General features: G+C 64.8%; 3 protein-coding genes across 18 annotated transcripts; 2 read left to right on the top strand and 1 right to left on the bottom strand.

Annotated features, from left to right (window-relative positions):
• Positions 1 to 904: 904 nt before the first annotated feature.
• ARMC5 (armadillo repeat containing 5) lies at positions 905 to 12,145 on the top strand. Its single transcript, XM_075018696.1, has 7 exons — positions 905 to 1,244; positions 2,775 to 2,882; positions 3,421 to 4,243; positions 4,577 to 5,058; positions 5,714 to 5,846; positions 8,989 to 9,223; positions 9,470 to 12,145. The coding sequence occupies exons 1-7, from the start codon at positions 968 to 970 to the stop codon at positions 11,117 to 11,119; spliced, it is 3,708 nt and encodes a 1,235-aa protein (XP_074874797.1). The 5' UTR covers positions 905 to 967; the 3' UTR covers positions 11,120 to 12,145.
• Positions 7,333 to 10,401, bottom strand: LOC142025952 (uncharacterized). Its single transcript, XM_075018697.1, has 3 exons — positions 10,355 to 10,401; positions 9,439 to 9,523; positions 7,333 to 8,736 (listed from the first exon to the last, which is right to left on the bottom strand). Exon 3 carries the CDS (start codon positions 8,613 to 8,615, stop codon positions 7,779 to 7,781), a length of 837 nt encoding a protein of 278 aa, XP_074874798.1. The 5' UTR covers positions 8,616 to 8,736; positions 9,439 to 9,523; positions 10,355 to 10,401; the 3' UTR covers positions 7,333 to 7,778.
• Positions 12,146 to 14,559: 2,414 nt separating the features above from the next.
• Positions 14,560 to 25,329, top strand: TGFB1I1 (transforming growth factor beta 1 induced transcript 1). Of its 16 annotated transcripts, none has more exons than XR_012648749.1 (11): positions 14,560 to 14,600; positions 16,578 to 16,729; positions 17,259 to 17,323; positions 17,525 to 17,631; positions 17,933 to 18,029; positions 18,291 to 18,618; positions 18,935 to 19,108; positions 20,682 to 20,763; positions 21,495 to 21,643; positions 23,178 to 23,629; positions 24,130 to 25,329. XR_012648749.1 is itself a non-coding variant. In XM_075018779.1 (11 exons), the coding sequence occupies exons 1-11, from the start codon at positions 14,588 to 14,590 to the stop codon at positions 23,442 to 23,444; spliced, it is 1,347 nt and encodes a 448-aa protein (XP_074874880.1). In that variant the 5' UTR covers positions 14,560 to 14,587; the 3' UTR covers positions 23,445 to 25,329. The 16 variants fall into 16 exon arrangements, 8 of the variants coding, with proteins under 8 accessions (XP_074874880.1, XP_074874879.1, XP_074874878.1 ...); XR_012648747.1 differs by having other exon boundaries at positions 23,661 to 25,329; XR_012648748.1 differs by having other exon boundaries at positions 23,178 to 23,660; positions 23,776 to 25,329.
• Positions 25,330 to 26,746: the final 1,417 nt, after the last annotated feature.

The raw sequence follows: 26,746 nt of genomic DNA, 5'->3' as shown, positions 1-26,746 counted from the left end.
TCCGGTACACGTTTCGCATTGGCGTTAATAAGTTTTTATTCCAGATCCCGCTACACGTTTCACGTTGTCATTAATAAGTTTTTATTCTGGATTCCGGTACACGTTTCGCATTGGCGTTAATAAGTTTTTATTCCGGATCCCGATACACGTTTCACGTTGTCATTAATAAGTTTTTATTCTGGATCCCGATACACGTTTCACGTTGTCATTAATAAGTTTTTATTCCGGATCCTGATACACGTTTCATGCTGGCGTTAATAAGTTTTTATTCCGGATCCCACTACACGTTTCACGTTGTCATTAATAAGTTTTTATTCCGGATCCCGATATACGTTTCACGTTGGCGTTAATAAGTTCTTACTCCGGATCCCGATACGCGTTTTGTGTTGGCGTTAAGCTTTTATTCCGGATCCTGATCTACGTTTCACGCGGCGTTAACAAGTTTTTACTCCGGATCCCGATCGACGTTTCACGTTGGCGTGAATAAGTTTTTACTCCGGATCCCGACACGCGTTTCACGCCGGCGTTTATAAGTTTTTATTCCGGATCCCGACAGACAAAACCCCTCTCCGGCTAGGCCCGAGCGGCAAAAGCGGGGCTCCGCTCCCGTAACAAACCCTCCCACCAGGGCCAGCATAAGGCCGACGACCCCTTCAACCCCAGGCGACCCCCCCTCAGTCCTCCCAGGAAGCCGCCTCGCCCCTCCCCCCCCCGAGGAAAGCCCCCCCCACCCCCCCCCCCAAGCGCAGCGCTTCCCGCCGCGCCGCCCGGCCCGCCGCGGTGCACCCTGGGAGTTGTAGTCCCCGCGCCCCTCCCACGACGCCACCCCCCCCTTCCCGCCCAGCGCCGGACTCCATTTCCCGTCGTACCCCGCGGCGCTGGGCGGATCCTTCCCGGCCACCGTCTTTCTCCTTCCTCTTTCTCAGGCGCCGCCGGGCCCGGGGCCCCGGGCCCCCGGGGCGCCGCCATGTCGGAACCTTTGGGTTGGTGCGTTGAAGCCGTGCGAGCGGCGGCCGAACCGGGCCTGGCTCGGGCTTTGTTGGCTTTACGGACCCGTCACACTCGGCGACCGGGGGGTGCCGCTCGTTTTCGGGAGCGGGGTGGGTTGGGCCCGTTGTTGGAGTTGTTGGGGCCCGAGAGGCCTCGGCGGACCCTCGATTTGGCTCTCAGCGTGCTCGGGAATTGTTGCACCGAGGCCGGTTGCCGCCGGCAGGCTCGGCGCCTCGGCGGAGTTCCCCGGCTCGGTGAGTGGCGGGGCGCCGGGAGTTTCTCCGGGGAGGGAATGGGACAGCCCAGAGCCCCCCCCCCCATTGGGAATGGGACAGCCCAGAGGCCCCCCCCCATTGGGAATGGGACAGCCCAGAGGCCCCCCCCCCCCCCGAGGGAATGGGTCAGCCCAAAGCCCCCCCCCCCATTGGGAATGGGTCAGCCCAGAGGCCCCCCCCATTGGGAATGGGTCTGGACACCCCCCTCCATACTGGGAATGGGACAGTCCAGAGCCCCCCCCCCCATTGGGAATGGGTCAGCCCAGAGCCCCCCCCCCCCATATTGGGAATGGGTCTGGACACCCCCCTCCATACTGGGAATGGGACAGTCCAGAACCCCCCCCCCCCCGCCAATACTGGGAATGAGTCTGGACACCCCCCTCATACTGGGAATGGGACAGCCCAGAGGTTCCCCCCCCCCCATAGAGGGAATGGGACAGCCCAGAGCCCCCCCCCCCCCTCCATTGGGAATGGGTCTGGACACCCCCCTCCATACTGGGAATGGGACAGTCCAGAAACACACACCCCACCCCCCCCCCCCCAATACTGGGAATGAGTCTGGACACCCCCCTCATACTGGGAATGGGACAGCCCAGAGGTTCCCCCCCCCCATAGAGGGAATGGGACAGCCCAGAGCCCCCCCCCCCCCGAGGGAATGGGACAGCCCAGAGCCGCCCCCCCCCCATTGGGAATGGGTCTGGACACCCCCCCCCATACTGGGAATGGGACAGTCCAGAAACCCACCCCCCCCTCCCCAATACTGGGAATGAGTCTGGACACACACACCCCCCCCCCCAGTACTGAGAATGGGTCTAGACACACTCCCCCATACTGGGAATGGGACAGTCCAGACACACACCCCCCATAGAGGGAATGGGACAGCCCAGAGCCCCCCCCCCTACTGGGAATGGGACAGTCCAGACCCCGTCGTCCCCCCCCCAGTACTGGGAATGGGACAGTCCAGACCCCCTCCCCCCCCAAATACTAGGACACCCCCCCCCCATAGAGGGAATGGGACAGCCCAGAGCCCCCCCTCCCCATAGAGAGAATGGGACAGCCCAGAGCCCCCCCCCCCCCAATACTGGGAATAGGTCTGGACACCCCCCCCCCCCCCCCCATACTGGGAATGGGACAGCCCCCGACACCCCCCCCCCCTTCAGGAATGGTTCAGTCCAAAGCCTGTTGAGGGCAATTGGAGAATTCCCAAACTCCTGCCGGTGACCCCTGACCTGCCCTTCAGGGTCAGCCCCTGTCCCTAACCACGACCTTCGACCCCTGACCTGTCCCTCAGGGTGCCCCCATGTCCCCCTTTCCCCTTGGCATGCCCCTAACCACGACCTTCGACCCCTGACCTGTCCCTCAGGGCGTCCCCATCCGTCCCCCTCTCCCCTCGCCTTCTCCCGAAGCGTGTCCCCCAACCGTCACCTTTGCCCTGTCCCCCCAACCGTGACCTTTGACCTGTGTCCCCTCCCCCATCCCTGACCTCTGCCCTCTCTCTTTTTCCCCCAGTGGCCCTGCTCTCCTCGCCGGGACCGGAGAGCGTGCAGAACCGGGTGGCCCGCACCCTCGCCAACCTGGCGCTGGAACCCGACGGCGCCCGCGACGTCCTCGACGCCGGTGAGCGACGGGGATCCCCCAGGGGTCCCCAAGTGTCCCCAAGGTCTGCAGGGGACAAGAACGTATTCCCCCGGGGTGCTTTGGGTGGCCCGCAGGGTCCCCGGGGGTCCCTTGGTGGGTCCCCAAAGTCTCCAGGGGGTCGCCTGAAGTGGGCGTTGGGGGTCTCCTGCCTGTCCATGAGGTCCCCCTAAGCGTTCTCGGGGGTCCCCAAGGTCCTTTAGGATGGGTCCCCGCGTCCCCAACGAGTCCCTTAACGGCTTTCTCCTCCCTGTGGGTGCTGGGACACCCTTGGGGGGTGCCACCCCCCCCCCCCCCCCCCCCGCGACGGGTGCCACGTCTCCGGAGGGTGCCCCCAGCCCACGCCTCGGATGCGTTTCTCAGCCCTGCGGGTAGCAGGACGTCCCCAACTTGTCCCCTGACGGGCCCGGACGTCCTCAAATTGCGTCCCCGATTCCCCACCTTAACGGTTTTCTCATCCTTGGGACCACCAGGACATCTTTTCCCCCCCCTTAACTCCGTCCCCCTTTTTCCCTTCCAGGTGCTGGCCCCCTCCTGGTGTCGCTGGCCGCCTCCTGCGGCACCCCCGAGTGCCTCCACAGCGCCGCCCGTGCCCTCCGCATTTTGGGGGCCGCCCCGGCCCCCCGCCGAGCCCTGGGTCGAGCCGGAGCCGTCCGAGCTTTGGCTTCCCGCTTGGCATCCCTCTCTCCGGCTGATCCCGCCTGCCCAGCCGTCGCCCGAGCCCTACGGGGTCTCACCGACAGCCCCGGCCCTTCGGCCGACGACGTGGCCCCCGCTTTGCCCGCTTTGGCCGCCTTGGCCGCTCACGCCAAGCGGGACCACCGCCAACCCGCCCTGGGAGCCATCGCCAACGCTTGCGCCCGCGCTCCCCTCCGACCCGCTTTGGGGGCCGCCGGGGCGGTGGAAGCGGTGACGGAAGAGGTGAAGAGAGCGTTGGCGTCTCCCAACGTCGCCGGCGCCACCGTCGCCGTCCGGGCGCTCTGCCTGTTGTGCCGGGAAGCCGTCAACCGGGCGCGGGTACGAGCGGCCGGCGGGTTGGGGTTGCTCCTGCGCCTCCTGGCCGAACCCCGCGCCCGGCCGTGGCGTCCCCGCGTCCTCTTGGCTTTGGCCGCCTTCGCCTACGACCAGGAGGCGTTGGCGGCTCTGGAAGCTCGAGGTCTCGTCCCGCTCCTCGCCGACGTCCTGCGAGCCCGGGCCGATGAGGAGGAGGAGGAAGAGGAGGAAGAGGAAGAGGAGGAAGAGGAAGAGGAGGAGGATGAAGCCGCCGCGTCCTGCGATCTTCCGCGGGAGCTGCCTGGCCCGCCCGGGGCCGACGCGGCCGCCGGGAGCTTGCGGGGACTCAAGTGAGTGGTGGAGGGGGGATGGACAGACGGACAGGCTTTTGGGGGGTGCTCCTGGGGGTGTCCCTGGGGGTCTCGGGGTGGGGGGGGGGCTCCCTGGGATCCCCTTTGGGGTCCTCGTCACCCCGAGTCCTGGCAGCGGGGGCAGCCCTGGGATTGCTTTTTCGGCGTCCTTGGCAATAGAAGAGGGGTGCTGGGGGGGGGACTGAAGTGTGGGGGGGGGGGTCCGGGCTGTCCCTTAGTGACACCCTGGGGGTCTGGGGCTGTCCCTGTCCCCCCCCCCCCCCCCCTCCACCCAAACTGCTCAGCGCCCCCCCCCCCTATTTCTCCCCCCAGGTCCTGGCTCCTCTCTGAAGCTTCCTCCCCACCGCCCTCCCCTCCGTCCGCCACCGTCCCCCCCCACTGCCCCTCTCCCCCCCGCCGTCGCCTGCCCCCCATGGGGGCCCTGGCCTTACCCCGGGGGGTGGGCGAGGGGGATCCCTGGCTCCCCGAAGCTCCCGCTCTCCTACTTTTGGGACGGCTGGCAGCCGCCGACGAACCCAGCCGAGCCCTGGCCACCGCCCCCGTTGTTTCGGGGCTCCTTCGTTACCTGACGGGGGTCCCAGCCCCGGCCCCCCGAGCTGCCCGGGTGCTGCAGCGCCTGACGGGGCACCCTGCTTTTTTGGGGGCCCTGGTCCGGGCTTACGTCCCCTCCCTGCTCCATTCCTGGCTGGTCCTCGGCTTCACCCCACCCCAGGCCGAGGAACTCTCGCGGCCCGGGGGACCCAGGCATCCGGCTGCCCCCCCTCACCCCCGCCAGGCACGCCTCAAGGAGTTGGGTGAGTTGGGGCGGGGGGGCTTCAGGGAGCTAACTGGGATTACTGGGAGTCTTTGGGCATCACGCCGGGGGGTCCTTGTTGACCTTTTGGGGGTCCTCGTTGACCTTTCGGGGTCCCCAAGGTTTCCTGGGGGACTATTGGGGGTCCCCAGGGGGTCCTGGGTGGCCTTTGGGGGTCTCAGGGGGGGCTGCTGGGGGTCCCACAGCAGGTCTGGGTGGCCTTTAGGGGTCTCTGAGGTGTCCCCAGCGGGCTATTAGGGGTCCCAAGGAGTCCCTGGGGGATTATTTGGTATCTCTGGGGACTTTGGGGGGTCCCTGGAGGTCCTGGGTAGTCTTTGGGTGTCCCTGGGGGGGCTGTAGGAGGTCCCCAGGGGGTCCTGAGTGGCCTTTTGGGGACTCCTGGGGGGTCCCGAGTGGTCTTTAGAAGATCCCCGGTGCCTTTTGGGAGTCCCCAGTTGTCCCTGGGGGGTTTTGGGTGTCCTTGGAGGACTGTTAGATGTCTCGGGGGGACTGTTGGGGGTCCTGGGTGCTGGTTTGAGTCTCCTGGGGTGATCCTGGGGGGGCCGGGAGGAGGAGGGAAGATCCACAGCGGGATCCTATGGACCTGACAACCCCCCCCCCCCCCCCCACCCCAATACGTCCCTGTGTCTCCCCAGGTGAGGGACTCCTGCGCAACCTGGGGGCGGCGGCGGCGGCCCCCTTCGGCGTGGGGCTGCTGACTCACATGCTGCGCTGCGGGGCCCCCCCAGCCCGCCTGGCCTGTGCCACCGCCCTGCCTTTGCTCGCCAGGTACCGACCCTATAGCCACCCTATAGCACCCCTATAAAGCCCCTGTAGGTTCCCTGCTGCGCCCCACCCCACCCCCCACCCCGAACTGGCCCGTAACTCACCTGGGGGGGGGTCCCTCACGCATTCCCCTGCACCCGGACCCGTAAATCCTCTATAGAACCCATACGTCCCCTATAGACTCTATAGCATCCCTGTAGTCCCCCCCCCGGAACCAGCCCCATAACTCCCGTGGGAGATCCCTGATGTGTTCCCCTGCGCCCGAGCCTGTAAATCCTCTATAAAGCCCAATACATCATCTCTAGAGCCTTTTAAGTCCCCTATAGACCCTTTTAAGTCCCCTATAGAGCTTCTGCAGCCCCCATAACCAGCCCCATAACTCACATGGGAGATCCCTGATGTGTTCCCCTGTACCTGAGCCCATAAATCCTCTATAAAGCCCAATACATCATCTCTAGACCCTTTTAAGTCCCCTATAGACCCTTTTCAGTCCCCTATAGAGCCTCTGCAGCCCCCTCTAGCCCCCACAACCAGCCCCATAACTCCCATGGGAGATCCCCAATGTATTCCCCTGCGCCCGAGCCCATAAATCCTCTATAAAGCCCAATACATCATCTCTAGAGCCTTTTAAGCCCCCTATAGAGCTTCTGCAGCCCCCATAACCAGCCCAATAACTCCCATAGGAGATCCCCGATGTGTTCCCCTGCGCCCAGGCCCGTAAATCCTCTATAAAGCCCAATATATCATCTCTAGAGCCTTTTATGTCCCCTATAGAGCCTTTTCAGTCCCCTATAGAGCTTCTGCGGCCCCCTCTAGCCCCCATAACCAGCCCAATAACTCCCATAGGAGATCCCTGATGTGTTCCCCTGTGCCTGAGCCCATAAATCCTCTATAAAGCCCAATACATCATCTCTAGACCCTTTTAAGTCCCATATAGACCCTTTTCAGTCCCCTATAGAGCCTCTGCAGCACCCCCATAACCAGCCCCATAACTCCCATGGGAGATCCCCAATGTGTTCCCCTGCGCCCAGGCCCATAAATCCTCTATAAAGCCAAATACATCATCTCTAGAGCCTTTTCAGTCCCCTATAGAGCCTTTTCAGTCCCCTATAGAGCTTCTGCAGCCCCCATAACCAGCCCAATAACTCCCGTGGGAGATCCCCGATGTGTTCCCCTGCGCCCAGGCCCGTAAATCCTCTATAAAGCCCAATATATCATCTCCAGAGCCTTTTATGTCCCCTATAGAGCCGTTTCAGTCCCCTATAGAGCCTCTGCGGCCCCCTCTAGCCCCCACAACCAACCCCATAACCCACCTGCGGGGTTGCCGCACGGATTCCCGCTTGTTCACTGGTCTCAAGTGCCTATAGAGCCCCGTAGGATCCGGATGGGGTCCCCGAAACAGCCTGTAGATCCCACATAGGTGCTCAGTATAGATTTCTTTAGGCAAGGCGGGGCATGCATTATATATATTTTCCCAGTAGGTGGCCCCATTGATCCACTACAGACAATTCCATAAGTGTTTCCTCTAGATTTCCCCGAAACAAACCCTACAGATCTTCCGTAGGTCGCCTCGTACTGAGTGCAATAATTTCCTATAGATCCCCTATTTCTGGCCCCGTAGAGCCCCCGTAAATCCTCTATAGATCCCCAGTGCCCAAGTCTATAGGTTACCTATAGGGGCCCCCTGCAGAACTCGCCACGGGCAGCCCAGTACGTTCCCTATGGCTGCCCCATAAGCGGCCCTGCTAGTCCCCATAGGCAGCCCCATAAATCTCATATAGATTTCCTACCTATAGCCCTATAGTTCCCCTATAGATTTGCCTACAGAAATCCCATACGTTCCCTCTGTGTGCCCCCCCGCCCCGTGTCATCGGCACGTCACTCGTGTCGCAGGCGTGTGCAGCCCCCCGGGGTGGGAGGGGGTGGCCCTAGACCCTATAGCGTCCCCCACACGTTGGCGTGACATCGTTGGCGTGACCCGCGGCGTCGGCGGCGCGTTGGCGTGACCCACGGCGTTGGCGTGACCCACGGCGTTGGCGTCGCGTTGGCATGACCCGTTGCGTTGACATGACCCACCGCGTTGGCATGACCCGCGGCGTTGGCGTCGCATTGGTGTGACCCACGGCCTTGGCGTCGCATTGGCGTGACCCACCGCGTTGGCGTGACCCACGGCATTGGCGTCGTGTTGGCATGACCCACCGCGTTGGCGTGACCCACGGCCTTGGCGTCGCGTTGGCGTGACCCACGGCCTTGGCATCGCGTTGGCGTGACCCACGGCCTTGGCGTTGCGTTGGCGTGACCCACGGCGTTGGCGTTGCGTTGGCATGACCCACCGCATTGGCGTGACCCACGGCCTTGGCGTCGCATTGGCGTGACCCACCACGTTGGCGTGACCCACGGCGTTGGCGTCGCGTTGGCGTGACCCACGGCGTTGGCGTGACCCACGGTGTTGGCGTCGCATTGGCGTGACCCACGGTGTTGGCATCGCATTGGCGTGACCCACGGTGTTGGCGTCGCGTTGGCGTGACCCACCGCGTTGGTGTGACCCACGGTGTTGGCGTCGCGTTGGCGTGACCCACCGCGTTGGTGTGACCCACGGCGTTGGCGTCGCGTTGGCATGACCCACCGCGTTGGCGTGACCCACGGCCTTGGCGTTGCGTTGGCGTGACCCACGGCCTTGGCGTTGCGTTGGCATGACCCACGGCGTTGGCATCGCGTTGGCGTGACCCACGGCGTTGGCGTGACCCACCGCATTGGCATGACCCACGGCATCGGCGTCACGTTGGCGTGACCCGCCGCGTCGGCGTGACCCGTGACGTTGGCATCACCCACAGCACTGGCGTCACGTTGCCGTGGCCCGTGGCCCGTGACGTTGGCATCGCGTTGGCATCGCCTACGGCGTTGGCGTCACGTTGCCGTGACCCGCGTCGTTGCCAGGTCTTGCGCCGACGTCACGTCGGCGCGACCCCACGGTGTCGACCCCGCGTCGGCGCGACCCCCGTCATTGGCGTGACTCAGGTCACCGTTGTCACGGTGGCGCGGCCTGTGTCGTTGCTACGACCCTCGGCACCGGTGTGGCGTCGGCGTGACCCTTGGCGTCCCTTTGCCGTGACGCCGCCGTGACACGTGTCCTTGACGTGTGCAGGCCGGCGTCCCCGGCGCGGGGGCTGCTGTGGGGAGGGGGCGCGGTGGCCCTGCTGCTCTCGGCGGTGGCCCGGGGTCCCGCGTCCCCCTACGAGCCACCCCCGGCCTTCGCCCTCTACGCTGCCGATGCCATCGCCCTCCTGCGGGGACACGCCGGGGACACGCCGGGGGACGTCGGGGACGCGGCAGGGGACGGTGAGGACGCGCTGGGACGTGCCGGCGCCGAGGACCTGCAGGTACGGCCCCGTGGGGTGATGGGGACAAGCGATGGGGACGTTGAGGATGTGGTTGGGGACCCTGGGGATCGTTGGGGACGTGGAGGATCGTGGAGGATTTGTGGGGACGCCGAGGAGCCGGTTGGGGACGTAGGGATCGCGAGGGACTCGTGGCGACAGACGTATGGGGATTGCTGGGGACATCGGGGATCCCATGGGGACACCGGGACACCCACCGACTCTCCGGTGCTCGTGGGGATCCCGCAGGTGCACGGAGACGGGGACACCAAGGACCCGTGGGAACCCGGGGACGCCGAGGACCTGTGGGGACAAGCGGACAGCCGTGGGGAGAGCGGCGACGTCCTTGGGGAGAACGGTGACCTGCAGAGATCTCCGGACCGCCGCAAGGACCTCGAGGACCCGTGGGGACACCCAGACGCCTTCGGGGACGCTGAGGACGCCTGGGGACGCGTGGATGGCCGCGCAACCTCTCCTGCGGGCGGACGCGGTGACGTCGGGGACGCGCCAGGGTGCGCCGATGGACGTGGGGACCCGTGGGGACCCGCAGACGGACTTGGGGACGCTGATGACTCGTGGGGACCCCCGGGATCCCCGTGTCCCCTCTACCCCCCACCCCTGCTGTCCCCTGTGTCCCCGTGTCCCCAGGTATCTCCAGACCCGTTTTCCCTGGGCCCCCCCTGTCCCCAAGCGTCCCAGAGGGCTGCTAAACGTCCCCGATCGTCCTCTTGTCCCCAGCTGTCCCCAAACTCCCCAAGACCCCCCAAATGTCCCCTGCTCTCCTCTTCTCCTCCCCTGTCCTCAAACCTCCCCAACTCGTGTCCTCGGGCGCTTCTGAGGTCCCCCAACCCACGCCCCCAACCGTCCCCACGTCCCCAGGTTTCCCCAAACCCCCCCGACCCGTGTCCCCAGGTGTCCCCGACGTCCTCCAACCCATCTCCCCGTCTCCGAGCCTCCCTAAGCTCCTCCAACTCCTGTCCCCGAGCGTCCCCGAGCTCCTCCAACCCATCTCCCCCACCGTCTCCAGCCCCCCAAACATCCCCGACCCCCCCAACCGCGCGTCCCCCGGTGTCCCCAACGTGTCCCTATGCCCGGACCCCCCACGACCTCCTCCTTCTCCCCAACGGCACCCACCCCGGGGTGCCAGCGGCCCGGGCGGCCCTGACCCGGGGGTCCCCCGTCTTGGGAGCCATGTTGGGGGGAGCCTTCGCCGAGGCCCGCCAGGCAGCGGTCACCTTAGGCTGCGCCCCCCGCCACCCTCTCCTCCTCCTCCTCCATTTTGTCCACGGCTGCCGGGGTCACCCCAAAGACAAATGTCCCCTCCTGTCCCCGCCGGTGTCCCCCGCCGCCGCCGACGCTGCCGTTGCCTTGGCCCGCCGTTATCTGGTGGACGGTTTCGAGGGGGTCATGGTCGCCGCCGTCACCGCGTCCCCCGGCGCCCTCTGGGCCTTGGCCGAAAGGTGGGGTTGCGCCCCGTTGGCCACCCGGGCGGCCCAAGCCATTTTGGGGGGCCCACCCCACGACGTGGCCCCTCGGTTGGTTCGGGTGGCGCGGTTGGCCCGGTGTCCCCCGCGTTTGGCCAGAGCCTTGATGGCTGCTGTGGCACCCCGGGGGGTCCAGCCCCACCTTGAGATGGGGGAGCCGTGGGGTGGGGGTGACCCCTTGCTGCGACTCCCCGGAGATGCCAATGGGGACCTCGGGGACGTCCAGGAGGACCTCGGGGACGTTCAGGAGGACCTCGGGGACTTGGAAGATGATTTTGGGGTCCCTTACGAGGATCTCGGGGATAGCCGGGGAGACCTCGGCAACGTGGCGGACCCCTTTGGGGACCCTTCTGATGACGTTGGGGACCCCTTAGGTGAAGATGATGGGGACGTGGAGGTCAAGGGGCCTCTCTAAGACCTTGGGGACCCCTTTGGGGATCTTGGGGACCACTGCGTGGGTGTTGGGGGACCCCTTAGGTGAAGACGAGGAGGACGTGGAGGTCAGGGACCTCTCTAGGACCTTGGGGACCACTGCATCAGTGTTGGGGACCTCTTCGATGAGAACATGGGGGTCAGGGACCTCTCTAAGACCACGGGGACGCCCTCGGGGACATCTCTGGATGTTAGGGACCCCTTAGACGATGTGGACGTGAAGGTCAGAGGACTTCTCCAAAGCCTTGGGGGCCCTTTTTTTATGGGTCTTGGCGAGCCCTTAGGTGAAAATCAGGAGGACGTGGAGGTCAGGGGACCTTTCTGAGACCTTGGGGACATCCTGGAGGACCCCTTTGTGCCTGTTAGGGACCCCTTAGAGAGAGACGAGGGAGACAAAAGACGTCAGGCGAGCTCTCTGAGATCTTGGGGACACCTTTAGGGACCTTGAGGAGATGGAGGACACCTTCAGGGACCTCAGGGAGGACTTCAAGGACGTGGTGGACCTTCTTGGGGACCCCTTCGATGAGGACATGGAGGTCAAGGGACCTCTCTGCGACCTCGAGAACACCCGTTAATCTGGGGACGCACTGAAGGACCGTAGCAACTTTGGAGAACCCTTAGATGAAGACGAGGAGGACGTGGAGGTTGAGGGACGCCCTTGAGGTCCTCCTCTAGATGTTAAGGCCTTTTTTTGATGATAAAGACGAGGCTGAGGAGATGGGGAGCCCCCGCCCCCCCCCCATAAGGACTTGGGGACCCCCCGTGAGGACCTTGGGGACCTCATCTGGATGTTGAGGCTTTTTTTTTTTTTTTTTCTTGGATGATGATGATGAAGATGCCAGGGAGGTGGGGGACCTACAACCCCCCCCCCAGGTTATGGGGCATCCCCACAGTGTCGGGGGGGGGGGGGCTGCTACGGGGGGGGGCACCCGGTTTCAGGTTGATTTCGCGGGGTTTCGGGGGTCGGGACTGTAGCGAAGGCGACGCACAATAAAGGAGGTGGAACTGCTCCAGCGCCGTCAGGATTCGGGCATCTGCCTCCACCCCCCCCCCCCCCCCCCCCCCGTATCCCATATATCCAGGCGTGTGTGTGTCCCCCGTATCCCATGGACTCAGGTGTGTGTGTCCCCCCTATATCCCATGGACCCAGGCACATGTCCCCCCCATATCCCATGGACATGGGCGCGTGTCCCCCCGTATCCTATAGATCCAGGCGTGTGTGTGTGTGTCCATCCCATATCCCATGGACCCAGGCATGTGTGTGTCCCCGTATCCTATAGATCCAGGCGTGTGTGTGTCTGTGTCCCCCGTATCCCATAGGCCCAGGTATGTGTGTCCCCGTATCCCATATATCCAGGAATGTGTGTGTCCCCCATATCCCATAGATCCAGGCGGGTGTGTCCCCCCCATATCCCATGGACCCAGGCATGTGTCCCCCCCCATATCCCATAGACCCAGGCGTGTGTGTCCCCATATCCCATAGACCCAGGCGGGTGTGTGTCCCCCATATCCCATGGACCAAGGTGTGTCGTCCCCCCGTATCCCATGGACCCAGGTACGTGTGTCGCCCCCCATATCCCATGGACCTAGGCATGTGTGTGTCCCCATATCCTATAGATTGAGGCGTGTGGGTGTCCCCGTATCCCATATATCCAGGCATGTGTCCCCCCGTATCCCATAGATCCAGGCATGTGTGTCCCCGTATCCCATATATCCAGGAATGTGTGTGTCCCCACGTATCCCATGGACCCAGGCGTGTGTGTCCCCCATATCCCATGGACCCAGGCGCGTGCGTGTGTGTGTCCGTCCCCGTATCCCATGGATTGAGGCGTGTGTCCCCCCCTGTATCCCATGGACACAGGCACGTGTGTGCGTCCCTATCCCATAGATCCAGGCGTGTATGTCCCCCCCCCGTATCCCATAGATCCAGGTGTGTCTGTGTCCCCCATCCCATAGACCCAGGTACGTGTGTTTCCCCCCGTATCCCATGGACCCAGGTATGTTCCCCCCCACCCCATATCCCATAGACCCAGGCGTGTGTGTCCCCATATCCCATAGATCCAGGTGTGTGTGTGTCCCGTATCCCATGGACCCAGGCATGTGTGCCCCCCCCTTATCCCATAGACCCAGGCGTGTGTGTCCCCATATCCCATAAATCCAGGCATGTGTGTGTGTGTCCCCTGTATCCCATGGACCCAGGCGTGTTCTGCCCCCCCCCAGCCCCATATCCTATGGAACTAGGCATGTGTGTGTCCCCGTATCCCATGGACCCAGGCATGTGTCCCCCCCCCCATATCCTGTAGACCCAGGCGTGTGTGTCCCCATATCCCATAGATCCAGGTGTGTGTGTGTCCCATATCCCATGGACCCAGGCATGTGTCCCCCCCCTTATCCCGTAGACCCAGGCACGTGTGTCCCCATATCCCATAGATCCAGGCGGGTGTGTGTGTGTCCCATATCCCATGGACCCAGACATGTGTGTGTCCCCCCTCCCCGTATCCCATGGACCCAGGCGTGTTCAGCCCCCCCCCATATCCCATGGAACCAGGCGTGTGTGTGTCCCCCCTAATCCCATGGACCCAGGCACGTGTCCCCCCCCATATCCCATGGATCCAGGCGTGTGTGTCCCCCCCCGTATCCCATGGACCCAGGCATGTGTGTCCCCCCATCCCATGGACCCAGGCACGTCTCCCCCCCCATATCCCACGGACCCAGGCGTCCGGGCCTGTTCCCTTCCCAATTCCAAGTCCCCTCCTTCTCCTCCCTCCCACGGACGCAAGCATCCGGGCCACCCCCCCATACCCCCCCACCGTATCCCATGGACCCACACATCCGCTCCCCCTCCCCGTATCCCACGGACCCAATCATCCGGACCCCCTTCCGTATCCCACGGACCCTTCCGTATCCCACAGACCCTTCCGTATCCCACAGACACCCCCCCATATCCCACGGACCCAATCATCCGGACCGCCTTCCCTATCCCACGGACCCTTCCGTATCCCACAGACCCTTCCGTATCCCACAGACACCCCCCCATATCCCACGGACCCAATCATCCGGACCCCCTTCCGTATCCCACGGACCCTTCCATATCCTACGGACCCTTCCATATCCCACAAACCCCCCCCCCATATCCCACGGACCCAGGCATCCGGACCCCCTTCCCTATCCCACGGACCCTTCCATATCCCACGGACCCTTCCGTATCCCACAAACCACCCCCCCCGTATCCCACGGACCCAGGCATCCGGGCACACACACCCCCCCCCCCGCCGCCGTCTCGTATCCCGTGGACTCAAGCGTCCGGATATTTCTCCCCCCCCACTTTTTCCCTGGCCGGGACCCAAGCGTCCGGGTGCTTCCATACATGGGCACCGAGGGGCCCACGGAGGGAAACGTCACGGAATCGGGGAGGGGGGTGGGGGGGGGGGGGCCGCACCCAGTCCCGGCCATGGACGACCTGGGTAAGAGTCGCACGCGTCCGTCCGTCCGGCCATTCCCGGCAGCGTCCGGCCATTCCCGGAGCTGGGGAGGCGGCGGGGGATGCCTGGGTGGGTGGGTGGTGGGATGGAGGGGTGATGGGATGGTGGGTATCCTAGAGGGAATGGGTGCGGGGAGGGGTGGGTGCCGGGGCAACTGGGTCCAAGGTGGAGGGGATGGATGGGTGCTGGGACACCTGGGTCCTTGATGGAGGGGATGGATGGGTGCTCATATTCCTGGGTCCTTGGTGGAGTGGATGGATGGGTGCTTGGATTCCTGGATCTCTGGTGGAGGGGTTGGATGGGTGCTGGGACACCTCAGTCCCTGGTGGAGGGGATGGATGGGTGCTTGGATGCCTGGGACCCTGGTGGAGGGGATGGATGGGTGCCGGGATGCCTGGGTCCCTGATGCAGGGGATGGATGGGTGTTCGGATGCCCAGGTCCCTGGTGGAGTGGATGGATGGGTGCTGGGACACCTGGGTCCCTGGTGCTGGGCCACCTGGGTCCCTGGTGCTGGGCATGGATGGGTGCTCGAATGCCTGGGTCCTTGGTGGAGGGGATGGATGGGTGCTTGGATTCCTGGATCTCTGGTGGAGGGGATGGATGGGTGCTTGGACACCTCGGACCTAGTGGAGGGGATGGATGGGTGCCAGGACGCCCAGGTCCCTGGTGGAGGGGATGGATGGGTGCTGGGACGCCTGGGTCCCTGGTGGAGGGGATGGATGGGTGCTTGGATTCCTGGGTCCTTGGTGGAGGGGATGGATGGGTGCCTGGATCCCTGGGACCCTGGTGGAGGGGACGGATGGGTGCTGGGACACCTGGGTCCCTGATGCAGGGGATGGATGGGTGCTCGGATTCCTGGGTCCCTGGTGGAGGGGATGGATGGGTGCTCAAACGCCTGGATCTCTGGTGGAGGGGATGGATGGGTGCCAGGGCAACTGGGTCCAAGGTGGAGTGGATGGATGGGTGATCGGACACCTGGGACCCTGGTGCAGGGGATGGATGGGTGCTGGGACGCCTGGGTCCTTGGTGGAGTGGATGGATGGGTGCTTGGATTCCTGGATCTCTGGTGGAGGGGATGGATGGGTGCTGGGACGCCTGGGTCCCTGGTGCTGGGCATGGATGGGTGCTCAGATTCCTGGGTCCCTGATGCAGGGGATGGATGGGTGCTCAAACGCCTGGATCTCTGGTGGAGGGGATGGATGGGTGCCAGGGCAACTGGGTCCAAGGTGGAGGGGATGGATGGGTGCTCGGATGCCTGCGTCCCTAGTGGAGGAGATGGATGGGTTCCTGGATCCCTGGAACCCTGGTGCAGGGGATGGATGGGTGCTCAGACTCATGGGTCCCTGGTGGAGGGGATGGATGGGTGCTCGGATTCCTGGAACCCTGGTGGAGGGGATGGATGGGTGCTGGGACGCCTGGGTCCCTGATGCAGGGCATGGATGGGTGCTTGGACACCTCGGACCTAGTGGAGGGGATGGATGGGTGCTCATATTCCTGGGTCCTTGGTGGAGGGGATGGATGGGTGTTCGGATGCCTGGGTCCCTGGTGGAGTGGATGGATGGGTGCTGGGACACCTGGGTCCCTGATGCAGGGGATGGATGGGTGCTCGGATGCCTGCGTCCCTAGTGGAGGAGACGGATGGGTTCCTGGATCCCTGGAACCCTGGTGGAGGGGATGGATGGGTGCTCAGACTCATGGGTCCGTGGTGGAGGGGATGGATGGGTGCTTGGATGCCTGGATCTCTGGTGGAGGGGATGGATGGGTGCTGGGACACCTGGGTCCCTCGTGCAGAGCATGGATGGGTGCCCAGACACCAGGGTCCTTTGTGCTGGGGACGGATGGGTGCTGGGACGCCTGGGACCCTGGTGGAGGGGACGGATGGGTGCTCGGATGCCTGGGACCCCCCCCCCAGACTCCTGGATCCCTCTCCCCCCCCCCCCGCCCCCTCCAACCCCCAGACGCCCTCTTGGCCGACCTGGAGACGACGACGTCTCACCTCGCTCGGCGCCCGGTGCTGCTGACGGACCCTCTGGGGGGGTTGCCCCCCCCGCACCCGGCCTCTACCCCCGCTGGGGACCCCCCCCGGCCACCCCCACCCCCCTATGGCCCAGTGAGCTCGGGGAGCATGGGACCATGAGGACGTTGGCCAATGTTGGGGGTCTTGGGGATATGGGGGGGGGGGGGTTTGGGGACACGGAAGACCTTGGGGGGCCGTAGGGGTTAAGGGGGGGTTGGGGGACATGGGAGGGGACACCGGGGGGGGGGGGGGGGGGACGACTTGGGGGCGTGGGATTTTGGGGATGCTGGAGCCTTTGGAGACCTTGGGTGGCTTTGGGACATCGGGACCGTGAGGGGATGCTGGGGGTCTTGGGGATGGGGAGGGGGGGCTTTGGGGATGTTGGGGACGTTGGGGACACGGCGGGGGGGGGGGGGCTTTGGGACGTGGCGGGGGTGGGGGGTTGGAGGACTTGGGGAGCTTTGGGGACGTGGGGGTTGGAGATGGGGGACGGTGGGGTTGGGGGGACCCCCCCCCCCTCCGGGTTGGGGGACAACGGAGACAGCAGGGACGAGGCCGTTGGGGACGCGGAGACCTCGAGGACCCCCAAGGGATGGGGACATTGGGGGTGCTGACATCCCAGGTCCCCATTAACCCCCAACACGCCGGTCCCCAGGCGCCGGGGGGGGACACCGAGCAGCTCTACAGGTACGGGGGAGGGGATTTGGGGGGATGTGGGGGGGGGGGGATTTTGGGGGGGCCATGGGGGTTATTGGGGGGCCATGGGGGGGGGGGGGGGATTTGGGAAAACAGGAGAGAGGGCCGGGGGGGGGGGCTGTGGAGAGGACTTTGGGGACACGGAGGTGATGTCCCACCCCCCCCCCCCCCCTTTGTGTCCCCGTCCCCCAGCACGGTGCAGAAGACCCGGCCCCCCCGACCCACCCCGGGTCCCCCCGGTTTGGGAGAGCTCGACCGGCTCCTCCGCGACCTCAACGCCACCCACAGTTCCATCGCAGGTACCCCCAAATCTTCCCAGGGACCCCCCCCCCCCCAAAAAAAAAAAAAAAATCACCTTTGGTTGCCCCAAACTCCCCCCCTCGCCCCCTATCCAGGCACCCCAAAAGTCCTCAGAGCACCCCAAAAATCCCCAAAGCATCCCCAAAAAATCACCCTGGGCACCCCAAACCCCTTCGCCTCCTGCCCGAATCACCCTGGGGGATCCCCAAAATCGTTCCGGGGAAACCTCCGAAATCACCCTGGGAACCCTCAAAAACCTTTTTGGGGGGCTCCAAAACCATGACACCCCCCCCCCCCCAGATGAGATCCTGGCCCAGTTCCCCCCGCTGAAGACTTCCGAGGGGATGAAGAAGAAGGAGGCGGCGGATGAGGCTGAAGTCAGAACGTCCCCCTCCCGGTGAGTGCGTGTGCCCCCCCCCGGTTGGGGGGGGGGGGGGGAGGAGCAGCACCCCAAAATGGAGTTCCCCCCCCCCTCAGGTGTACCGCAAAATGGGGTTAGCACCCCAAAATGGGGTTTGTACCCCAAAATGGGGTTCGCCCCCCAAAATGGGGTTCGCCCCCCCCCCATCAGCTGCACCCCAAAACGGGGTCATCCCCAGTTACCAGCCCCCCTAGACCCACCCCAACCCTTTCCCCGTCCCGTCCCCCCCCAAACCAGCTCGGGGACCCCCCCGGGACCCCCAACTTCAGCAACCTCAGCCACCCAAGAGCTGGACAAGCTGATGGCCTCGCTCTCCGACTTCCACCTCCGCCGCACCGTAAGTCCGAAGGAATCCAGGACGCGTCCCCCCCCCCTTTCATCCTGCACCCCCATAACTTTCTTTTTCCCTTCTTCCCACCCGCAGCCCCCCCAAAAAAAGGGGGTTCCCGAGGAGGGGAACCTCGACTCCATGCTGGTGCTGCTGCAGTCCGACCTCAGCCGCCAAGGGGTCCCCACGGGGGCGAAGGGGGTTTGTGGGTCCTGCCAGAAGCCCATCGCTGGGAAGGTGGGTTTTGGGGTACCCCTGGGGGGGGGGGAAGAGAAAAAAAGAGGTGCCTGGTGTACCCCGAAGTCGGGGTTCCTTGTTGGCGTCTTAAAACGGGGCTGCGCCCCAAATTTGGGGGTGTCCTCTGGCGCGTACCCCGAATAGGGTTTAGCTTCGTGCATGGCCCAAACTGGGGGGGGGGGGGGGCGCCCCAAAAATAGGGCTACCCCCCCCAACCAGCTGCACCCCCCAAAACAGACCTCACCCAAAATGGGGGTGTCATCCCTTGGGACTCCCCTCCCCCCCCCCCTTTTTTTTTTTTGTTCCCCCCCCGCAGGTGGTGAGGGCTTTGGGGTGCGCCTGGCACCCCGAGCATTTCGTCTGCGCCCGCTGCGGGGGGGAGCTGGGGGGGGGCAGCTTTTTCGAGAAGGACGGGGCGCCCTACTGCCCGCGGGACTACGGACGGCTCTTCTCCCCCCGCTGCGCCCGCTGCGCCCAGCCCATCCTCGACGTGGGTCAGGGGGACCGTGGGGGGGGGGGTCTTGGGGGCAAAGAGACCTTTTTTGGGGGGTCTTGGGGGGGGTGGGACCCCCCTGGGGTGGTGGGAGACCCTTGGGTGGAGTGGGACCTTGTGGGGACATCGTGGGGTGATGTAGGGTGGTGGGACGCCCTCGAGTGCGGTGGGACCTTGTAGGGGACCGTGGGGGCATCGTGGGGTGATGTAGGGTGGTGGGACCCTCTCGAGTGCGGTGGGACCTTGTGGGGGGCCGTGGGGTGATGTGGGGTGTGGTGGGACCCCCTCGAGTGCAGTGGGACTTTGTGGGGGGCCGTTGGGGCATCGTGGGGTGATGTAGGGTGGTGGGACCCCCTCGAGTGTGATGGGACCTTGTGGGGGGCCGTGGGGTTTGTTGGGGACCTCGTGGGGTGATGTGGGGTGGTGGGACCCCCTCAAGTGCAGTGGGACCTTGTGGGGACATTGTGGGGTGATGTAGGGTGGTGGGACCCCCTCGAGTGTGATGGGACCTTGTGGGGGGGCCGTGGGGTTTGTTGGGGACCTCGTGGGGTGATGTAGGGTGGTGGGACCCCCTCGAGTGCGGTGGGACCTTGTGGGGGGCCGTGGGGTGATGTGGGGTGTGGTGGGACCCCCTCGAGTGCGGTGGGACTTTGTGGGGGGCCGTTGGGGCATCGTGGGGTGATGTAGGGTGGTGGGACCCTCTCGAGTGTGATGGGACCTTGTGGGGGGCCGTGGGGTTTGTTGGGGACCTCGTGGGGTGATGTAGGGTGGTGGGACCCCCTCGAGTGCGGTGGGACCTTGTGGGGGGGCCGTGGGGTGCGTGGGGACATCGTGGGGTGATGTGGGGTTTGGTGGGACCCCCTTGAGTGCGGTGGGACCTTGTGGGGGGCCGTGGGGTGATGTGGGGTGTGGTGGGACCCCCTTGAGTGTGGTGGGACCTTGTGGGGGACCGTGGGGGCATCGTGGGGTGATGTAGGGTGGTGGGACCCTCTTGAGTGCGGTGGGACCTTGTGGGGGGCTGTGGGGTGATGTGGGGTGTGGTGGGACCCCCTCGAGTGCAGTGGGACTTTGTGGGGGGCCGTTGGGGCATCATGGGGTGATGTAGGGTGGTGGGACCCCCTCGAGTGCGGTGGGACCTTGTGGGGGGCCGTGGGGACATCGTGGGATGATGTGGGGTGGTGGGACCCCCTCGAGTGCAGTGGGACCTTGTGGGGGGCCATGGGGTGATGTGGGGTGTGGTGGGACCCCCTCGAGTGTGGTGGGATCTTGTGGGGGTGTGTGGGGTGATGTGGGGTGTGGTGGGACCCCCTCGAGTATGGTGGGACCTTGTGGGGGACCGTGGGGGCATCGTGGGGTGATGTGGGGTTTGGTGGGACCCCCTCGAGCCCAGTGGGACCTCCTAGGGTGCCCTGGGGGCAATGGGACCTTCCGTGGGGCTGCGGTAGGCTCATGGGATATGGGGAGGGGGGGGTCATCCTGGGGGGTAGCGGGACCCCGTGGGGTGGAGTGGGACCTTTTGGGGGGGTGGCTGGCGGTGCCATCCCCGTCTCCTCCCCCCGCCCCCACGCAGAAAATGGTGACGGCGCTGGACAAGAACTGGCACCCGGAGCACTTCTGCTGCGTCAAGTGTGGGCAACCCTTCGGCGAAGAAGGTGGGGTGGCCCCCGTGTCTCCCCCCCGTGTCCCTGCCCTGTCCCGCCATCTTCCCGATCCCACGCTCGCGCGTCCCCGCGTCTCGCCATCCCCACATCGGTCCCACCACCACCGCCACGTTGCTCCCACCACCACCACCACGTCGGTCCCACCACCACCACCACCACGTCGGTCCCACCACCACCGCCGCCACGTCGGTCCCACCACCACCACCACGTCGGTCCCACCACCACCACGTCGGTCCCACCACCACCACCGCCACGTTGGTCCCACCACCACCACCACCACGTCGGTCCCACCACCACCACATCGGTCCCACCACCACCTCCACCACATCAGTCCCACCACCACCGCCACATCGGTCCCACCACCACCACCACGTCGGTCCCACCACCACCACCACCACGTCGGTCCCACCACCACCGCCACGTCGGTCCCACCACCGCCACGTCGGTCCCACCACCACCACCACGTCGGTCCCACCACCACCACCACCACATTGGTCCCACCACCACCACCGCCACATCGGTCCCACCACCACCACCACATCAGTCCCACCACCACCACATCAGTCCCACCATCACCACCACCACGTCGGTCCCACCACCACCACCACGTCCCCAAGGATGTCTCCTTCTCTATCTCGGTCTCCCCCCCACGGTCCACGTCCCCACCTCTCGCCCCACGCTTCCCCGTCCCCTTTCCCAAGGGTCCTCTTGGTGTCCCTCAGGTTTCCTGGAGAAGGACGGCCAACAGTACTGCCGCCAGGACTTCGCCGAGCTCTTCTCCAGCCGGTGCCAGGGCTGCGGGCGGCCCATCTTGGAGGGCTACATCGCTGCCCTCGAGGGGCTCTGGCACCCCGAGTGCTTCGTCTGCCGGGTGAGACCCCCCCCCGCCACCGCCACGTTCCCACCTCCCCCGGTCCCTGATGTCCCCATGTGCCTCTGTCCCATCCCCAGGAGCACTTAGATGCCACGTCCCCTCCTCCCGTGGTCCCTGATGTCCCCACATCCCACGTCTCCACATCCCACGTCTCCACCTCCCCCGGTCCCTGATGTCCCCACATCCCACGTCCTCACCAACCCTGGTCCCCACCTCCCCTGGTCCCTGATGTCCCCACATCCCACGTCCCGACCTCCAGGAGCACTTCACACCCCACGTCCCCACCTCCCCAGTCCCCGATGTCCCCACATCCCATGTTCCCACGTCCCCGATTCCCGATGTCCCCACATCCCGTGTCCCCACCTCCCCAATCCCTGATGTCCCCGCATGCCACATCCCCACCTCCCCTGGTCCCTGATGTCCCCACATCCCACGTCCCGACCTCCAGGAGCACTTCACATCCCACATCCCCACCAACCCTGGTCCCTGATGTCCCCACATCCCACGTCCCCACCTTCCCAATCCCTGATGTCCACACATCCCCTGGTCCCTGATGTCCCCACATCCCACATTCCCACCTCCTCAATCCCCGATGTCCCCACATCCCACGTCTCCACCTCCCCCTGTCCCTGATGTCCCCACATGCCATGTCCCCACCTCCCCAATCCCCGATGTCCCCACATCCCACGTCCCCACCTCCCCTGGTCCCTGATGTCCCCACATCCCACATCCCCACCTTCCCAATCCCTGATGTCCCCACATCCCCTGGTCCATGATGTCCCCACATCCCATGTCCCCACATCCCACGTCCCCACCTCCCTGGTCCCCGATGTCCCCAAATCCCACGTCTCCACCTCCCCCTGTCCCTGATGTCCCCACATCCCACGTCCCCACCTCCCCAATCCCCAATGTCCCCACATCCCACATCTCCACCTCCCCGATTCCCGATGTCCCCACATCCCACGTCCCCACCTTCCCAATCCCTGATGTCCACACATCCCCTGGTCCCTGATGTCCCCACATCCCACATTCCCACCTCCTCAATCCCCGATGTCCCCACATCCCACGTCTCCACCTCCCCCTGTCCCTGATGTCCCCACATCCCACGTCCCCACCTCCCCAATCCCCGATGTCCCCACATCCCACGTCCCCACCTCCCCGATTCCCGATGTCCCCACATCCCACGTCCCCACCTCCCCAATCCCTGATGTCCCCACGTCCCCTGGTCCCCGATGTCCCCACATCCCACGTCCCCACCTCCCCAATTCCCGATGTCCCCACATCCCACGTCCCCACCTCCCCGATTCCTGATGTCCCCACATCCCACGTCCGGACCTCCAGGAGCACTTCACATCCCACGTCCCCACCAACCCTGGTCCCTGATGTCCCCACATCCCACGTCCCCACCTCCCCTGGTCCCCGATGTCCCCACATCCCACGTCCCCACCTCCAGGAACGCTTCACATCCCCCGTCCCCACCCCCCCCGCCCCGGTCCTTGACGTTCCCATCCCCGTGTCCCCCGTTCCCCAGGAGTGTTTCGCGCCCTTCGTGGGGGGCAGCTTCTTCGAGGACGGCGGCCACCCCTACTGCGAGCGGCACTTCCACGCCCGCCGCGGCTCCCTGTGCCGAGGTTGCGGGGAACCCATTGCCGGCCGGTGCGTCACCGCCATGGCCCAACGGTTCCACCCCGAGCATTTCGTCTGCGCCTTCTGCCTCCGGCCCCTCTCCAAGGGCACCTTCCAAGAGCAGGAGGGCAAGCCCTACTGCCAACCATGCTTCCTCCGCCTCTTCGGGTGAGGCCACCTTGGCCCCACCCCACCCCCAGCCCCACCAACGGTGCCCCGTGGGTGTGGGGTGCCCCACGGAGGTCCAACGGACACCCCGCGACCGACACAAGAACGTCCCCCTGGCGCCCCGTTGCGTGGGATGCGCCATTGAGGTGGTCTTCGAGGTGCTCCATGGGGTGCTTGGGGGTCTTCGAAGTGCCCTGTGGGGTGCTTGGGGGTCTTCGAGGTGCCCCGTGGGTGTGGGGCGCCCCACAGAGGTCCAACGGACACCTCGCGACCAACACAAGAACGTCCCACCGGCGCCCCGTTGTGTGGGATGCGCCATCGAGGTGGTCTTCAAGGTGCTCCATGGGGTGCTTGGGGGTCTTCGAGGTGCCCCATAGGTGTGGGGTGCCCCACAGAGGTCCAACGGACACCCCGCGACCCCCACAAGAACATCCCACTGGCGCCCCATTGCTGGGGGCACACCGTCGAGGTGGTCTTCAAGGTGCCCCGTGGGGTGCTTGGGGGTCTTCGAGGTGCCCCGTGGGTGTGGGGCGCCCCACGGAGGTCCAACGGACACCCTGCGACCCCCACAAGAACATCCCACTGGCGCCCCGTTGCATGGGATGCGCCATCGAGGTGGTCTTCGAGGTGCCCTGTGGGGTGCTTGGGGGTCTTCGAAGTGCCCTGTGGGGTGCTTGGGGGTCTTCGAGGTGCCCCATGGGTGTGGGGTGCCCCACAGAGGTCCAACGGACACCTCGCAACCAACACAAGAACGTCCCACCGGCGCCCCGTTGCGTGGGATGAGCCATCGAGGTGGTCTTCGAGGTGCTCCATGGGGTGCTTGGGGGTCTTCGAGGTGCCCCATGGGTGTGGGGTGCCCCACAGAGGTCCAACAGACACCCCGCGACCCCCACAAGAACATCCCACTGGCACCCCGTTGCGTGGGATGCGCCATCGAGGTGGTCTTCGAGGTGCTCCGTGGGGTGCTTGGGGGTCTTCGAGGTGCCCCATGGGTGTGGGGTGCCCCACAGAGGTCCAACAGACACCCCGCGACCCCCACAAGAACATCCCACTGGCACCCCGTTGCGTGGGATGCGCCATCGAGGTGGTCTTCGAGGTGCTCCGTGGGGTGCTTGGGGGTCTTCGAAGTGCCCTGTGGGGTACTTGGGGGTCTTCGAGGTGCCCCGTGGGTGTGGGGTGCCCCACAGAGGTCCAACGGACACCCCGCGACCCCCACAAGAACATCCCACTGGCACCCCATTGCGTGGGATGCGCCATCGAGGTGGTCTTCGAGGTGCTCCGTGGGGTGCTTGGGGGTCTTCGAAGTGCCCTGTGGGGTACTTGGGGGTCTTCGAGGTGCCCCGTGGGTGTGGGGCGCCCCACGGAGGTCCAACGGACACCCCGCGACCCCCACAAGAACATTCCACGGGTGAACCGCTGGATGGGGCGCACCACCGGGTTGGTCACGAAGGTTTCTTGGGGGGCTTGGGGGGGCTTCACGCCCGAGACCCGAGGCGTGGAATAGTCTAGGGTGCCCCACAGAGACGGAGTGGGCACCCCGTTCCCACCCTACGGGTGCCCCGTTGGGTGGGGTGCTCCACGGAGGTGGTCGTGGAGGTGCGGGGGTCCACCACCCCCCCCCCCAGCTTCCCCACGGCGTGGGGTGGGGGGGGGGGGGGGGTCCCACGGGTGCTCCACGGCGCCCCCACAGATCTTGCCCCGTGCCGTGGGGTGACCGTGGATCCGGGCCAGGACTTGCCCCACGGCGTAGGGTGGTCTCTCTATGGGGTGCAGGAAGCGTCGTGGGGGGGGGACACTGGTGGTCCCCGTGGGGCACCCGTGGGTTGCACTTGCTCTTCGCTTGCACATGCCAAAGCCTTTGTATTTTTTGGGGGGGGGGGGTGAGATCAATGGGTCAGGTTGGGGGATCAATGGGTCAGGTTGGGGGTCTGTGGGGCAGGTGGTTGTTCTAGGGGGGGGGGGTCCCTGGAGAAGGTTGGGGGGCGGCTGGAGGGTCTACGCAACCGTTGGGGGGTCTGAGGGGTCTCCGGGGAAGGTCGGGAGGGTCTACGGGACCGGTTTGAGAGGCGGTTGTGGGTCTCTGGGGTAGGATTTGGGTCTGGAGGGATCTATGGGGCAGGTTTGGGGACTGGAGGGATCTATGGGGCAGGTTGGGGGGGGGGAAGAGGAGGTCTCGGGGTAAGTCAGGGGGCAGCTGGGGGTCTCTGAGGCGGTTTGGGGAGCGCTTGGGAAGGTCCATGGGGCAGTGGGGGGAGGATCTATGGGGCGGTTTGGAGGATCTGTGGGGCAGTAGGGGGATCTATGGGGTGGTTTAGAGGATCTGTGGGGTGGTTGGAGGATCTACGGGGTGGTTTGGAGGATCTATGGGGCAGTTGGAGGATCTATGGGGCAGTAGGGGGATCTATGGGGTGATTGGAGGATCTATGGTGCAGTTGGAGAATCTATGGGGCAGTAGGGGTATCTATAGGGTGGTTTAGATGATCTGTGGGTTGGTTGGAGGATCTATGGGGCAGTTGGAGAATCTATGGGGTGGTTTAGAGGATCTCTGGGGCTGTTGGAGGATCTATGGGGTGGTTTGGAGGATCCATGGGGCGGTTTGGAGGATCCATGGGGCAGTTGGAGGATCTATGGGACGGTTTGGAGGATCTACGGGGCAGTTGGAGGATCTACAGGGCGGTTGGAGGATCTATGGGGCAGTAGGGGAATCTATGGGGTGGTTGGAGGATCTACGGGACAGTTTGGATCTATGGGGCAGTAGGGGGATCTATGGGGTGGTTGGAGGATCTACAGGGCGATTCGGAGGATCTACAGGGCGGTTGGAGGATCTATGGGGCAGTAGGAGGATCTATGGGGTGGTTTGGAGGATCTATGGGGCAGTTTGGAGGATCTACAAGGCAGTAGGGGGATCTATGGGGTGGTTGGAGGATCTACAGGGCGATTTGGAAGATCTATGGGGCGGTTGGAGGATCTATGGGGCAGTAGGGGGATCTATGGGGTGGTTTGGAGGATCTATGGGGCAGTTGGAGAATCTATGGGGTGGTTTGGAGGATCTATGGGGCAGTTTGGAGGATCTACGGGGCAGTAGGGGGATCTATGGGGTGGTTGGAGATCTACGGGGTGGTTGGAGGATCTATGGGGCAGTTTGGAGGATCTATGGGGCAGTAGGGGGATCTATGGGGTGGTTTAGAGGATCTATGGGGTGGTTGGAGGATCTGTGGGACAATTTGGAGGATCTGCGGGGCAGTTGGAGGATCTATGGGGCAGTTGGAGGATCTATGGGGCGGTTGGAGGATCTACCGGGCAGTA

Source organism: Buteo buteo, chromosome 31 (genome assembly GCF_964188355.1).
Source record: "Buteo buteo chromosome 31, bButBut1.hap1.1, whole genome shotgun sequence".
In the NCBI taxonomy this organism is placed as follows: domain Eukaryota; kingdom Metazoa; phylum Chordata; class Aves; order Accipitriformes; family Accipitridae; genus Buteo; species Buteo buteo.
Note: the sequence above shows the minus strand (reverse complement) of the source record. Positions and strands in the feature narration are given on the sequence as shown.

Coding starts and splice junctions, on each gene's coding strand:
- ARMC5 (XM_075018696.1), top strand. CDS start 968: ATGTCGGAACCTTTGGGTTGGTGCGTTGAAGCCGTGCGAGCGGCGGCC. Junction 5,847..8,988: donor GCCCTGCCTTTGCTCGCCAG/GTACCGACCCTA, acceptor TGACGTGTGCAG/GCCGGCGTCCCCGGCGCGGG. Junction 9,224..9,469: donor CCGGCGCCGAGGACCTGCAG/GTACGGCCCCGT, acceptor GGGATCCCGCAG/GTGCACGGAGACGGGGACAC.
- LOC142025952 (XM_075018697.1), bottom strand. CDS start 8,615: ATGCCGTGGGTCATGCCAATGCGGTGGGTCACGCCAACGCCGTGGGTC.
- TGFB1I1 (XM_075018777.1), top strand. Junction 18,030..18,290: donor GTCAGAACGTCCCCCTCCCG/GTGAGTGCGTGT, acceptor CCCCCAAACCAG/CTCGGGGACCCCCCCGGGAC. Junction 18,619..18,934: donor AGAAGCCCATCGCTGGGAAG/GTGGGTTTTGGG, acceptor CCCCCCCCGCAG/GTGGTGAGGGCTTTGGGGTG.